Below are 14,858 nucleotides of genomic sequence, written 5' to 3'. Positions count from 1 at the left end.
CACCTTTCACAGAACAAGGGGAACTTAAAACAGAATAAAACCATCACCTGAATTCTCCTGGACTGTGTACATCAGTTTTAATCGAGTTGACAGCATATTCAGGCCTGTATATTCCACACCACACCTGAAAATGCAATGAGTACAATCATTTATTCACTCACCATGACTATGCAGCTGGCAGCCAATCGCTGGAAGTGAATAAGAGATATCTACAGTTCAACAAATATCACATACACCCCTCTTCTCCTCCATCAATTTCAGGGGTCTCCAAACTTGTTAGCCCATCCACCCCTTCAGGGACTACGTGGTCTCTCATCGACGCCCAGGCATGGAATCTCGGCAAGGGTTGGGGGGCCTGAGTAGGATGGCCAGACATCAAGTTTTAGGCCGGAAAGTCCAACTTATGTCCCCTCTCTTCTCCATCCAGCTCCACTTTGAGCCAGTGTATAGGCCCTACACCCCCAAATGGAGGTCAGGTTAAGGGCAGAAAGGGCACTTACCTGCTGAATGCAACGGCCCGGGATCCATAAGTTGTGCGCGACTGGCTGGCACATGTGCGATGTGGGATGGGGGGGGGGGGGGGAGAAGCGTGATGGCGGAACACAAAAGTTCATGGCAGGTAAACCTACCCCACCCTTTGTGCTGGACAGTTGGGGGGGGTGTGGAGGTGCTATTTTAAATGGACTCCTACCCCCACCCCCACCTCCTAGTGTTATCAACCCCCTTTCAACCCCAGGAGTCGATATTGACCTCTTTGGAGACCCCTAATCTATACCTTCCGCTGCCTTGAAAAAGCAACCAACCTATTGAAACTCTTTAACAACAAACTAATTGAAAGGACTCATTTAAGGACTCTTGATTTGCACAGTTTATCACTGTATCTTTTTCCTGTATTGTACAGTAAATAAGCTTGATAGCCTGAATATGCATGAGATTGTCTGATTTCGGTAGCTAAGCAGGCGAGCAGGTTAGCACTTGGAGGGGAGACCTCCTAGGAACACCAGGTGCTGTAGGTTTCTGTGAGAGGCACTGGACAAAGTGATGACTCTTCATCTGCCTTACAGTAGATAAAAGTTTAAGAATTTCATGTATGTTCCATTCTAAATGTAGTGTTACTTGAAAGTAATGGAAACTTTACACTCCAAACCTTCTCCATTTGCTTATATTTCTTTCTTTGTTTGCATTTCTCTCTTTTGCATACATATCTTTCCTTGAGACATTTTTATTTGTACCATGTTATGTAGAAATTCTGCCTGGTTCGCAGGAAAAAGTATCACAGGGTTGTGTGTGATGTCACGTATATACTCTGACAAGAAATCTGAACTTTGAACTTTGAAAAGACTTATTCCACCCTGACTGCACTCCCCCCCTCCCCCATTGGAAAGAAGATTCATGAGTGTGAGATTGCCCACGACCAGGTTCAAGGACAGTTTCTTTTCTGTCATTATCAGACTCCTGAATGAACATCAAAATATTAAAATGAAGATGCCTTTTTAACAAAAAATTGTTTTAGCACCCATATCATTTTTTTCTTGATCAACCTGTTCAATTTCAATCCCATGTTTGTTCCCCAAAGCCCTGAAAATTGTTTTCATTCACTTCCCTGTTCAATTTTTTTGTGAAGACATTGACTGACAACCTCTCATCGGGAATGAGATCCTAACATCAATCACACTGTCTGTGTAGATCTTCTTCATAGGCCCCACTCTGATTTTCACTCATCTCACTGAACGAGTGTTGATAACTCGGAGAAGGGCTCAGCTTGAAATATTGGTTTTATATATAGTTACCTTGTAGGGATGCTGTGAGATGCATTGAGTTCCTCCAGTATTTTTGTACTTACTCTCTTCTCCTCCCTCCCTTTGAGCAGAGTATACACGAGTTTGAAACCATGCATCTCCAGATTCAATAATTGCTCCTTCCAGTCATTAGACACTTGAATGAGCCCCTCATTCGTAAAAGTTGATGCCTTTCACTGTTTAATCATACATTTCTCTTTAACACTACACCTTGGACTTGTGCCTCATACTTGTTTTATTGAAACACCATGTTTTCATTCTTGTGCCACCTGCCTTACTCTGTAGAGGTTAGCATGCATGGATAGCACACAAAACAAAGCTCTGATTGCATCTCAGTACATTTGCCAATGAACTATAGAATATGATTCATTTGGAATACTTGGCTGTACCTGTGCAAAGTTAAGGAAGAAGAGCTGTTCATGGTTCAGGCTGATCCCTGGTAGTAACCCATCTTCTCCATTCTTCTTCACGTATGATTGATAAGCCTGGATACAAACATTCAAAAACAGGAGATGACGTGACATATCCTGACTGGAAACATGCAGCTAAAACCAAGTATATGATTGTGGACTTCAGGAGGAAGTCAGGGGAACACAACCCAGTCCTCATCGAGGGCTCGGTAGTGGAGAAGGTCAAGAACTTCAAATTTCTGGGTGTCAACATCTCCAAAGATCTTTCCTGGTGCCTCCATGTGAATCCAATCACAAAAAGGCTTACCAATGGATATACTTTGTGAGGTGTCCGAGGAGATTCGGTATATCACAGAAAACTCTCATAAACTTCTACAGGTGTACCGTGGAGAGCATTTCTAGCTGGTTACATCACTGCCTAGTATGGAGGCGCCAACTCTCAGGACAAGAAAAAACTCCAAAGTGTTGTTAACTTGGCCTGCGACATCACAGGCACCAGAACTTCACTCCATCGAGGACATCTACATGAGGCGGTGTCTTAAAAAAGCAGCCTCTATCTTCATATACGCCTACCACCCTCTTCACTACCATCGGGGAAAAGCTACAGGAGCCTAAAGATGAGCACTCAGTGGCACAAGGACAGCTTCTTCCCCTTTGCCACTGGATTCCTGAATAATCAATGAACCAAAGACACTGCCTTACTTTTCGTGCACCATTATTTTTTTAAATTTATAGTAATGTCTTCAAAGGAGGCAGCAGCCTCCTTTGAAGAAGACCGCAGAGCCCACCTCACTGACAAAAGGCAAAGGAGGAAAAACCCAACACCCAACCCCAACCAACCAATTTTCCCTTGCAACCGCTGCAATCGTGTCTGCCTGTCCCGCATCGGACTGGTCAGCCACAAACGAGCCTGCAGCTGACGTGGACTTTTTACCCCCTCCATAAATCTTCGTCCGCGAAGCCAAGCCAAAGAAAAAGTAATGTCTTAAGGTGGTTATAATATGAACGTTTGCCCTGTGATACTGCCGCAAAACACTAAACTTCATGACTTGTTCATGACAATAAATTTTGATTCTGAAAACAATCGGTGAGATTTCCAACCCTAACCCTCTGAGGCAACCTCCAAATCACACCCCTTTTTAATACTTCTCTTTCATCAGGCCTACTATCTTCAGGACAGATTTTTACTGGCTCCTCTAGCTAGGCAGTCGTGGGGGGATTTTACATTGTTGTCCACCATGAGCATCACAAGTTATTCATCGTATACACAAGTACGACGTGCAGATGCATCAAAATCCTTACTTACTGCAGTCACACATCACTTACTGCTACTGTCGCCGCAGGACCAAGGTGTTGGCTGACCATTCTATCTATGCTTCTCATGGTACAATGTGGTCATTTAAATTTATACCAGTAGTTGGTGTGTTTCTTACAAACCTGTGTAGCTGCAAGGTGAAGTAGGCAGGTGAAAGAGAAGTGAAAAAAGGGGTGTATTTCTTCTGATTCACATTTTAGGTGCCCTAAGCAAGTTGGCTCTTTCCTGCATTCTACTTGGTTACATGCAACAGTGAAACCTTTTTGGAATAGAATTAAGGAATTTTTATGTTTTATTTAAATTTAAAATTTTGCTTGGGGGGAGGGTTGGACTAATTTTAAGTTAGACTATTAATATTAACGGGGGGGGGGGTTATTTTGTGTCGTTTTCTGATGTAATATTGTAATCATACCTTTTTTAATTTTTTTTCTATTTTTCTTTAAATGTAATTCTTTATTGTATTCATGTTATAAAATTTTAAATAAAGTCTTCAAAAAAAAATTTTGCTTGATCTTATGGTATTTCTATTGGGTTATATCAAGAAATTGAGTTTAGATAAGTCTCAAATTGCTTTTCTGAGATTGGCATTAGCCTTGGCCAAAAAATGTTTGGCAATTAGTTAAAAAAATGAGATTGATTTGAGTATTCAACAGTGGCATTCGGAAATGAAGTCTTGTATTCCACTGGAAAAAATAATGTATAATTTACGTAATAATTATCCCTTCTTTGTTAAAGTTTGGAGCCTGTATATGAGATACATGGGTTTGAGTTTGTAGTAGTTTTTTTTCCCCACGGTTGTTGGGGTTGCACCAAACCATGGTGATAGTTGATGGTCGTTATGTAAGTTGATCTCCTATTCTTTTTCTTTTCTTTCTTTTGGGTAGATTAGAGGGGGGTTGGGATGGGTGGGGGATTATATGGGGAAAATATTTGTATTTTGATTCTATGACTTATTTTGATTAATAAATAAAATTTGAAAAAAAGGTGTGATTTGGAGATTCCATCAGAGGGACAGGCTTGGGGATCAGCCATTCTCAACCTTTTTCTTTTGACTGTGGCCCCCTTAAGACTCCACTCAAAGTTTATGGGCCCCATTCCCTGTGAAGCAGTCAGGTTTAGTTGTTTTCTTCTGTACTTCTCTCCTACCGACTATATAAAAATATAAAAAAATAGTTTATGATTTCAGTCCATGGGCCTCCCTTAAATGAGTGGTGGTCCCTGAGGTGGGAGGGGAGGGGCTGTATACTCCCTGTTGATAATGGCTGGTTTAGATTGTGGAGTAGGTTTATATAGGTCGGTACAACATCATGGATCGAAGGGCCTGTACTGTGCTGTAGTGTTCTATGATTGATACAAAAAGAGTTAATAAATACAATAGGATAGATTCACTGTGCAGTTTAGTGCAAAAAGACAGTGATGTTTCAATGGTGCTGACAGACCTTTCGGTCATCCTGGAATAATTTATGGTCAGGGCTGGTGTATGACAGAAAGGTTCCAGAGCCAGATAGCTGTTGGATAAAAAAATGTTCTTGAACCAAGAGGTGCTGGTTTTCAGGTTTCCGTATCTTCTGTCTGAAGGGAGCCGTGAGAAGACATGATGACCAGGGTGAAGGTGGTCCTTCATGATATTGGCTGCCCTCTTGAGGCAGAACCTCACAATGGATGGGAGGTCAGTGTCCATGATAGACTTTTGTAAGGTTGCTGCTTTCTGCAGCCTTCTACATTCCAGGGCTCCTGCATTTCCAAACTCACCCGCCTGTAGAAGGTCGATAAGAGCAGTTGACATCGTGCCAAACCTCCACTGACTATTTTGTAATGGGTGAGATGTGCAGTTGTGATTTCTTACAATGTTCTCCTTGCAAGTGGGGCAATACAATAAGGGTTAGATTATTTATTCCAACAGCCAAACCCCTGTGTAATAGATCCAGAGAAGCCAGTTCCAATCCCATCATAGTTGCTGGGGAAATCAAACTCAGGGTTAAATAAATCTGGAATTAAAAATATTCGCATCAGACATGGAAACCATGGAAAAGCTGAGCAGCAAAGAAAGCCCTAAGGTTAATTAATATCCCTGTGGGAAGGAAATCTGGCTTTACTGATCTAGTCTACACAGTTTATTCTTACAAGGCCTCAAAATTCAAGGGCTCAATGTTGTTGGATAATAATTAAAGAGATACACTTGTGATGTCCACATCCATGAATGAATAATCTGGTAAAGATCTCCCCATGTTAATGCAGTATCCCTTTGTACAATGTAATATGGAAATGAAATATATCAATCACATCTAATACCATAAGATATAGGAGCAGGAAGCCACTCAGTCCATCGAGTCTACTCCGCCATTCCAGCTGGTCCATTCTTCCTCTCCCCTGCCTTCTCCCTATAACCTTTGAATCCTTGACTATTCAGATATCTCTCAATCTCTGCCTTCAATACCCAATGACTTTGTCCATAGTAGCAAACTCCAGATTCACCACTGGCTAAAGAAATTCCTCTGCATCTCTGTTTTAAATGAGTGCCCTTCAAACCTAAAGTTGTGCCCTCTTGTTTGAGACTCCTCTCCCATGGTAAATAAATTTGCCCTGACCAACATTCAAAATGCTTCTATGAGGTTCCCCCCTCATTCTTCTGAACTCCAAAGGAGTACAGTCCAAGAGCCGTCAAATGTTTCTCATATGTTAATCCCATATTGCATGAATCATTCTTGTAAATCTGCTCTGAGCCCTCTCCTCTCCAATGCCAGTTCATCTTTTCTCAAATAAGTAGCCTGAAACTGTAGCCCCTGTAATTCAAGTGAGACCTCACCAGTGCCTTCTAAAGCCTCAACATCACATCCCTGCCCTTATATCCTATTCCTCTCGATTTGAATGCCTGGGAAACTTTTACTATTTTCTTGACACTATATAAATGCAAATTGCAATTGTTATAACAAAATTGCAGCATCCTACCTTGTAGGCTTGCCTGATGCCTCCATTATCTGCAATATTCTCTCCCAGGGTATTTATACCGCTGAGCTGTAATTTATTGAGAAAAGGAAATAAGTTACGTGATGCAGTCTGAGGATAGATGATCTTTTCGGTAAATTTGAAGATGAGTCCATTTTGACAGTTTACTCATGATATGATTCTGCAGCTCACAGACATGAAAGGAGACGTGAAAAATTCAGGAAAGGAGACGTGAAAAATTCAGGAAAGGAGGCGTGAAAAATTCAGTGCCAGCCAATGCATGGGTGAGGAGGGATTCTGTCTCTCTTGTGTGCCAACACAGGGCAGTGAGGGGAAGACAGTGGGTTGGAGTGGTCTGGGTGAGGTTCTGGTGGGAGCCCCTCTGGAGTCCTCATGTCCAGTCATGGCCCCATGCACCTCATACAACCAGAGAACAGTACAACGCAGAATTAGGGCCGCAGACCCATCTGGTCCATGCATAATTATTATTCTGCCTCATGCCATTGAACCTATCCCTCCGGACCCCTCCATCCATGTACCTGTCCAAATGTTGAAATTGAGACGCATTTGTTAATTCAGCTGGCAGCTCGTCCCAATCTCTGCATGAAGTTCCCCTCATGTTCCCTTTAAACATGTCACTGTTCACCCTTAACTCATGTCGTCTAGTTCATGTCTCATCCAACCTCAGTGAAAAAAGCCTGCTTGTATTTACTCGATCTATACCCCTCATAATTTTACATATCTCTACAAATGTCTCCTCATTCTTCGATGCTCCAGAAAATAAATTTCTAATCTTTTTAACGTTTCTCTGTAACTCAGTACCTCATAAGGGAGGAGGGACTGGGTGTGGATTCACCAGAAATACTGGTTCTTAAAGGGACTCAGCAGTAAAGCTGCATCATGTAACCTTACCTTCAGTGTAAAGGTGGTGCAGTAACCATTTCATTTGTTTAAGGGGCATGGATAAATTAGAAACGACTTCCACTGTTAGGTGGAAGCTGGAAGGTGAAATCTTCATGTCAGAGCCAGGCCATTTGTTAGCAGTTAGTGAAACATGTAAGCTGCAGTCGCTGTGATTGTAGTAAAAACACCAAAATGCTGGAGGCATTAACTCAGCGGGTCTTTTCAGCATCTATAGGAGACAAAGATATTTTGCCAACGCTTTGAGCTTGATCCCTTCTTCAAGGGAAAATCAGAAAGGCAAAAGCAGGATATATCAGAAAGAAAGAAATGGGGGAGGAATCCAGTCCAACAAAAGGTGTTAATTGGATGTGATAGGGGACTGTGTGAGAATTTATCATGTCTGTGCAAAAGGAGACAGGGAATGGAGAGTTGTAAATTGGTGAGGCCAAATCTGGAGCATTGTGTGCAGTTTTGGTCACCTAATGACAGGGAAGATATCAATAAGATGGAAAGAGTGCAGAGAAAATTTACTAGGATGTTGCCTGGACTTCAGGAACTGAGTTACAGGGAAAGGTGAAAGAGGCTAGGACTTTATTCCCTGGAGCGTAGAAAAATGAGGGGAGATTTGATAGAGGTATTTAAAATGATGAGGGGGATGGATAGAGTAAATGTCAACAGGCTTTTTCCACTGAGGATGGCTGAGATATAGTCCTGTCATGTTTAAGTTTGGAGAAAATTAGGAGTTGGTCATTTGATACATCTTTTAAATTTGAAGAAGTTTGGCGACCGTTTATTCAATCTTTCCATAAAGTTTAAGAATTATAATTTTAAACTGGATTCTCTCCTGGTTCCTTTATGATAAATTTGGTTTTAACCAGGAAACCTTTCGTTTTCCTAATTTCCTCTCAAAACAGTCGGCCCTGTCCCTTTTTCTTTTTTTGGATTAGTTAGAGGAGAATTTGTAATAAAAATTTAAAGTTTTTTTTCTCTCTTTTATTTTGGTTTTACAAGAGGAGAAGAAATTTATGGTTAATATACATTTGTTAAATACTAATATGTTCTTTTTCTTACAGACTTATAAATACCTGAATGTAACATAATTCTCTCTTGTATATATATTCGATATAACTCAATAAACTGATTGAAAAAGAAAGAGATACAAACCATAGGACATGGGTTAAGGGTGAAAGGGGAAATATTTAGGGGAAACATGAGGGGGAACCTTTTCACACAGTGAGTGGTGGGAGTGCGGAATGAGCTGCCAGCTGAAGTGGTGAATGCAAGCTCAATTTTAACATTTGAGAAGAATTTAGACAGGTCCATGAATGGGAGAGGTATGGAGGGATATGGATGGGTACAGGTCTGTGGAACTAGGCAAGAAAATGATTTGGCACAGACTGGGGGAGGGCAGAGGGGTGGGGGGCAGAGGTGACCTGTTTCTGTGGTTTCTATGACGGGGGAAGCAGAGGTTGGTGGGAGTGGTTTAACATAAACTGGAGAAGTTGATATTAATGACATCCAGTTGGAGGGTCCCAGTCAGAAAATGAAGTGTTGTTGCTCCAATTTATGGGTGGTCTCAGTCTGTTTGTTAGCAGTGTCAAGGAACATCCTTCAACAAAGGGTGGTATGGTTAGTGCAATGCCCAGGTTCGAATCTGGCGCTGACTGTAAGGAGTTTCTACGCTCTCTCTGTGCTTCCACGGGTTTCCTTTGGGTGCTCCGGTTTCCAACCACCCTCCAAAAAAAAACGGCGGTTATGGATTAATTGGGCAGAATAGATTTCATGGGCTGAAAGGGTCTGTATTGCATTGTACGCTTAAATGTAAAATAAAATGTAAAATATTGCAAGGGGAATGAAAATCTAGAACTTTAGACTAAGTGCTGGAGGAACTCAGCAGGTCAGGTGGAAAGAAAGACCTTTGGGGTGGCTACCCCTTGAAGAGGAATAACAACAATCTGACAATGGTGTAAAAAGGAAGGTGGAAGGGAGAGGAATATGGGTGGGCAAGTGATAGGTGAAGGCAGGTGAGAGGCGGAAGAAATAAAGGAAGTTTAGAGGTGATGAGGGGAAGGAGGCAGAGGGCTGAGGGAGATGCACTGAACAGCCTGCAATTTTTTTTCCCCCAGGGCAATAGTAGAAAATACCCGAGGACATCTGTACAAGGTGAGGGTAGGAAAGTTTAGGGGAGATGGCAGGGATAAGTTTTTTTGCACAGTGGGTGCCTGGAAGCCATTGCGAGGAATAGTGGTGGTGGCTGGTACAATGGGAACTCTTAGACAGGAACTTGGAAGCAGGAAAATTAGAGGGTTATGGGTGTAAACTCATACTTGGTTGAGTACGTTTACTTAGCTGAGTAGGCTTATATAGGTAGGCATAACATTGAGGGCCAAAGGGCCGGTACTGTGCTGTAATGTTCTATGTTGTAACAAGAGGAAGGGAAAAAAGGTGGGGAGCTAGAGGAGGGAATGTGGGTGACAGGCAGGTAAGGTAGCTGGGCGAAAGGACAGAGAAGGAATCAGAGAGGTAAGGGAAGGGAGGGGGTTAAAATCTGGAGGAGGGGATGTTATTGCAAATAGGAGTTCGATATTGATTGCTGTCTAGTTTGAGAATTCTGAGACAAAATATAAAGCATGGATTTTTTTCTAATTTATGGATGGCCACCCTTCATCAAGATAACAGCAGGAAAGAAACTGTTTTTGAATTCAGAGGTTTGCATTTTGTACCTACTGTTATATGGAAGAGTGGGGTGGGGGGGGCAGGTAGGAGGGCAAGGTAGAGAGGGAGAGAAAAGAGAATGGGTGGAATGGGTCCTTTAATATGTTGGCAGCTTTCCCAAGATGAGGAAAGGGAGTCTGAGTAGGTCAGGCATATGTTTACTGGAGTTAAGAAGAATTAATACAATAAAGCACCTGTTATCCGATTCCGGATAAGTGAATTTTCCAGTTGCTTTGGATTGGGATTGCATGTTGCGGGGATTGGCAAACTAACTGCTAGTGGAATGCGTATTTTTTACCTATGTATTTTCCACAAATTTTTTGCCGGTTACTTGAGGCAGCTGGTGGATTGAATTCTGGATAATGGGGATTTTACCATCGTTACCTTAGTGAAATGTGGATGATACAAAGGATGTTGATATAATGGATATTGTGAGAATGGAAAAATCCAGAACCTTATTCACGACCAAGCCATTCCCATGTGCGATTGTGAAGAGGAAGAATTTCTACTCTTGGATGTCTGAAGCCCTGAGCCTTCAGATAAATTGGACCACAGCAGTATCAAGGATGAGTGAATTGTGTTGGGAAGTGGATTCAAGGTGAAGATTAGATCAGCAATGATCCAATTGAATGGGGGTGGATTTTAATCATCCACATTTTCTCAGTTAGTCTCCGTGCAAATCTAAGTAAGAAGTGGAAGGTGTTTCACTTTGCCAACATACGTGTTGTCCACCTGCCAGATTCCACGTGAAGTTTCCGTACTGGTACACCATGCACTGTGAAAGGTTTTTGAAATTTGTGGCAGATTGGGCACTCCACCAGTCCAAGAGGTTGCCGTCTTTGTCAAAGTTACGACCTGCATTGAGCACACGGACAGCCAGTTAGAAACCAGACAGGCTACAAACTCGTATTCCCTCTGAGACATTTTTGATGGCTCTCTCTTACCATTGTCGTCGAATCCATGTGTGATTTCATGGCCAATAACCATGCCAATGGCACCAAAGTTCAATGCAGTTGGCTGTCCTTTTCCGAAGAAAGGAGGTTGGAGAATACCAGCTGGGAAAACTGCAGCCAGAATAGACCAGATATATATATTTTTAATTTAAACATAACAGTCTCTTCTGACCCTCAAGCCTGCACTGCCCAAATACCCCAATTAATCTATAACCTCCTGTAGATTTTTTGGAGGCTGAGAGGAAACCAAAGCACCCGGAGGAAACCCACACATGAAGAAGGGAAAACGTACAAACTCCTTCCAAACAGTGCCAGATTTGAACCCGGGTTTCTGGTGTTGTAACAGTGTTGTGTGAACTGCAACACTATCTAATGTTGAATAAAAAATTATTATTTGTTCTTATTTTGTTTGCCAGCTAAATTTTCAAAGAATAAATATTAGAACTTATTACCATATGCACATGAACAAAGTACAGATGCTGGAGCAAGTAAACAATTTGGTGCATCTGTGACTGCATAGCCTGATGGATATATCTCTCCCAACATCTTGGAAGGTCTTTCTTCAAGACAAAACGTCTTATCTTGAGCAGATAAGGCCTCAGATTAAAACATTATATCTGTAATGGTCTGGCTCTGCTTGAGCACTGTACTGCAGTACTGGGCCATGGATTAAAGACTCTTTCAATTTTTAATTCAGCCATACAGCAAGGTAACAGGCCCTTCTGGTCCACAAGCCTGTGCCCCCAAAATACATTATTTAACCTACAAGCCCTGTACATCTTGAAGGGTGGAAGGAAACTGGAGCACCCAGAGGAAACCCACGCGGACACAGGGAGAGCATACAAACTCCTGACGGACGGCACCGGATATGAACCTAGATCATTGTTGCTGTAATGGTGTCATGCTAACTTCTATGTTAACCTTGGCTCTTGGACCCATGGCCCTCTGGATAAGAGCTAAGAAAGGCAAATGTATAAAGCAGGAAGGAATAGAAAAATTCCCCCTCCCCCAACCCATGACCAATTTACACAGGTTTAGCATAACTAGGGGGTTGGGTTAACACGGGAGACTGGAGAAATTAGATCTGTTCTATTTAGAGTGTTACAGATTGAAAGAGGATCACATTGAGGTCAATAACATTGTGAGGGGCAGTTATAAGGTGAATAGTGACAGTGTGTTTCCTGGAGTTGGTGTCATCAGCTTGAGTGTGTCGTGTTTACAGCACAGAAACAGGCCTTGTCGGCCCTTCAAGTCCGTACCGGTTCTCTTGAACAACTCCACTAGCTCCTCCGCAAACTCCTGAGGAAGTAGAGGCCTTCTTCATGATGCCATTGGTGTGCCGGTTCCAGGAAAGATCTTCTTGCAAGACATTTTACCAAATGGTTCATGCCGACCAAAATGCCTCTCCCTGCTAATCTATTCTTCTTCTGTATGGACGGAATCCAGTTTAACCTTTCCAATTGATGCAGCCATCTGAAATTATTTTTGTGTTCAGCTTGAAGTTGTCTATTGTAATCCTCAATTTTTGACCAGGAAACAAATCTTTTGAACAAAATTGTTGTCCAATGTAGTAGGAGACAGCATATGTTAAGTTTATGATTGGAAACCTGTGAGAGGAGTGCACCATAGGGATCAGCGGTGTTTTATTGTTTGTTATAAACATTAAGTTAGGTGCTAACAATAACAGGTATGAAGCTGCACACGACACAGAAATTTGTAGGTGATGGATGGCAAGGAGAGTAGGCTGAGGCTACTGGGGTATCTATAATGTGTAGATTTAGAGGGGATACAAGGAAGATTTTTTTCATCCAGAGGGTGGTTGAAATGAGCACTCTGCCTGAGGAGGTGGTGCAGTCAGAGATTTACACAACGTTCACAAAGTATCTAGACAACCACTTGAATCCCTACTTGAAGGCTAATGAAGCAAGTGCTAGTACATAGGATTAGTATAGTGGGTACCATGGTCAGCATTGACATGGGGGAGCCAAAGGGCTTGTCTCTGTACTGTGAGACATCCATGAAATATGTCATGGTTATTTCCAATCTTGGTCTCTAAAATTATGAGAAGAGACTCACAAACCAGAATTTGCTTTGATTGGGTTGAATATTAAAGTGATCCAGACATTTAGCTTTCTGGGTGTCACATTAGACTGTGAGAACAGGAGAAGGAATTTTGTTTATAAATGAGATGACCAATAACATGAACACAGTAATTAAGGAGATAGATATTTTAGAGTCTTTGGAAATAAACTGCACAACACAAACCAGAGGAATACATCTGTCAGATAAATTAAACTCAGAGATACATGGGCAGATTGAGCTCCTATTTACAGCAAGATTGGTCCATATTCTTATACTCAGGATTGTATTTTGACTTCGAGAAGCAGATGGCTGCTTTGCGATCACATTTGTGGCTATCCCTTGTAGTTGAGGATGATGTTTCATTCCATTGACCCATAGAGCAAAGACGCCCGTGCCTGTATTTGTTTAATGTGTACTTGATTGGACTCCAGGAAGCACACGATACTTCACAAATCAACCCATGGCATGAAAACGATGACAATCGGAGTTGATGGACTGTTCCGGCCTTCGTCCACCTTCACAGCCGTTGAGTTCAGAGTAACTTCGTCCACCTGTTCCACCACTGAGGACTTAATGAGCATGTTACAACAATTAGAAAATTTTAGCGAATCTTTGGCTCGACAAAATCCATTGCTACGTGGCCAGATTTAACAGCCATGCATCGGATTATATGGAGCCTGTATATAGACATAGAAATGGCAGATGGACCCCTCGCTCTCCGGATCTGCTGGCAGGCCTGTTCGGGATCAAGACATATGGCGGCCACGTGAATGGATACGTCCGCCAGGAGGGTGGAGGGATGGCCATGTGGATCTAAGCAGACTTTCCTGGGAATGCTGGACAACCTAGGGAAGTGTGAGGGAGGTCAGATGTAAGGGGAAACTATTTTTCTCCAAGGCTGTGACTAATCTCCCCAATATCTTGCCACAACGATGTAGCAGGGCTGGTCTTACAAGCAGCTTAAGGGTATGAGAATCAGGCCACATGGACAGCTGGTCACAATTCCACAAGTGCCCATTGTCAGTTGAAGGTGAACTCTCGTCTCCAATGCTTTGTTACACAGTCAGTTCATTTGCTATAAGTGAAGCTGTTTGTCTGCTGGGATCCATTTGAACTATAAAACACTGCAGTATAGAAACAGGCCCTTCTAGTTCATGTCAAACTATTATCCTGCCTAGTTCTATTGACCTGCGCCCAGACCATAGCCTTTTATACCCCTCCCATCCATGCGCCTCTTCAAATCTTCTCTTAAATATTGAAATCGAACCTGCATCCACCACCGCCACTGGCAGTTCGTTCCACACTCCATCCACCCTCTGACTGAAGAAGTTCTCCAAATTGTTTCCCTTAAATTATTCACTTTTCCCCTGTAATCCACGTCTTCCAGTTCTAGTCTCCCCCAACCTCAGAGCAAAAAGCCGGCTTGCATTTACTCTATCTACATCCCTCATAATTTTGCATACCTCTGTCAAATCTCCACACATTCTCCCACTCTCCAAGGAACAAAGTGCTAACCTATTCAACTGATCCCCATAACTCAGTTCCTAAAGACCCAGAAGCATTCTAGAAAATCTTCTCTGCACTCTTTCAATCTTCTTGATATTGTTCCTGTAGTTAGATGATCAAAACCGCACACAACACTGTTTATTTAGCAATGACCTTGAAGTTAACGACAAAAAGGCTGATAATGGACCTACATGAGAGCGTAGAAAAGAAACTGGATACCATTGGATCT

General features: G+C 42.3%; 1 protein-coding gene across 6 annotated transcripts in view; it reads right to left on the bottom strand.

The window, feature by feature from the left end:
• The window catches only part of LOC138742722 (neprilysin-like), a 131,520-nt gene that overhangs the window by 7,625 nt on the left and 109,037 nt on the right, over window positions 1-14,858 (bottom strand). For 5 of the 6 annotated variants that reach the window (XM_069897506.1, XM_069897505.1, XM_069897504.1 and 2 more), the window contains exons 18-22: window positions 11,033-11,152; window positions 10,810-10,943; window positions 6,474-6,539; window positions 2,189-2,284; window positions 48-124 (exon numbers count right to left, since the gene is read on the bottom strand). In XM_069897506.1, the coding sequence (XP_069753607.1) occupies window positions 48-124; window positions 2,189-2,284; window positions 6,474-6,539; window positions 10,810-10,943; window positions 11,033-11,152 (493 nt within the window). Of the gene's footprint in view, window positions 1-47; window positions 125-2,188; window positions 2,285-6,473; window positions 6,540-10,809; window positions 10,944-11,032; window positions 11,153-13,301; window positions 13,693-14,858 lie in introns of those variants that run through there. The other variant, XM_069897510.1, reaches the window with a different exon arrangement.

The sequence above is a fragment of the Narcine bancroftii genome, chromosome 9, assembly GCF_036971445.1.
Source record: "Narcine bancroftii isolate sNarBan1 chromosome 9, sNarBan1.hap1, whole genome shotgun sequence".
NCBI lineage: Eukaryota > Metazoa > Chordata > Chondrichthyes > Torpediniformes > Narcinidae > Narcine > Narcine bancroftii.
Note: the sequence above shows the minus strand (reverse complement) of the source record. Positions and strands in the feature narration are given on the sequence as shown.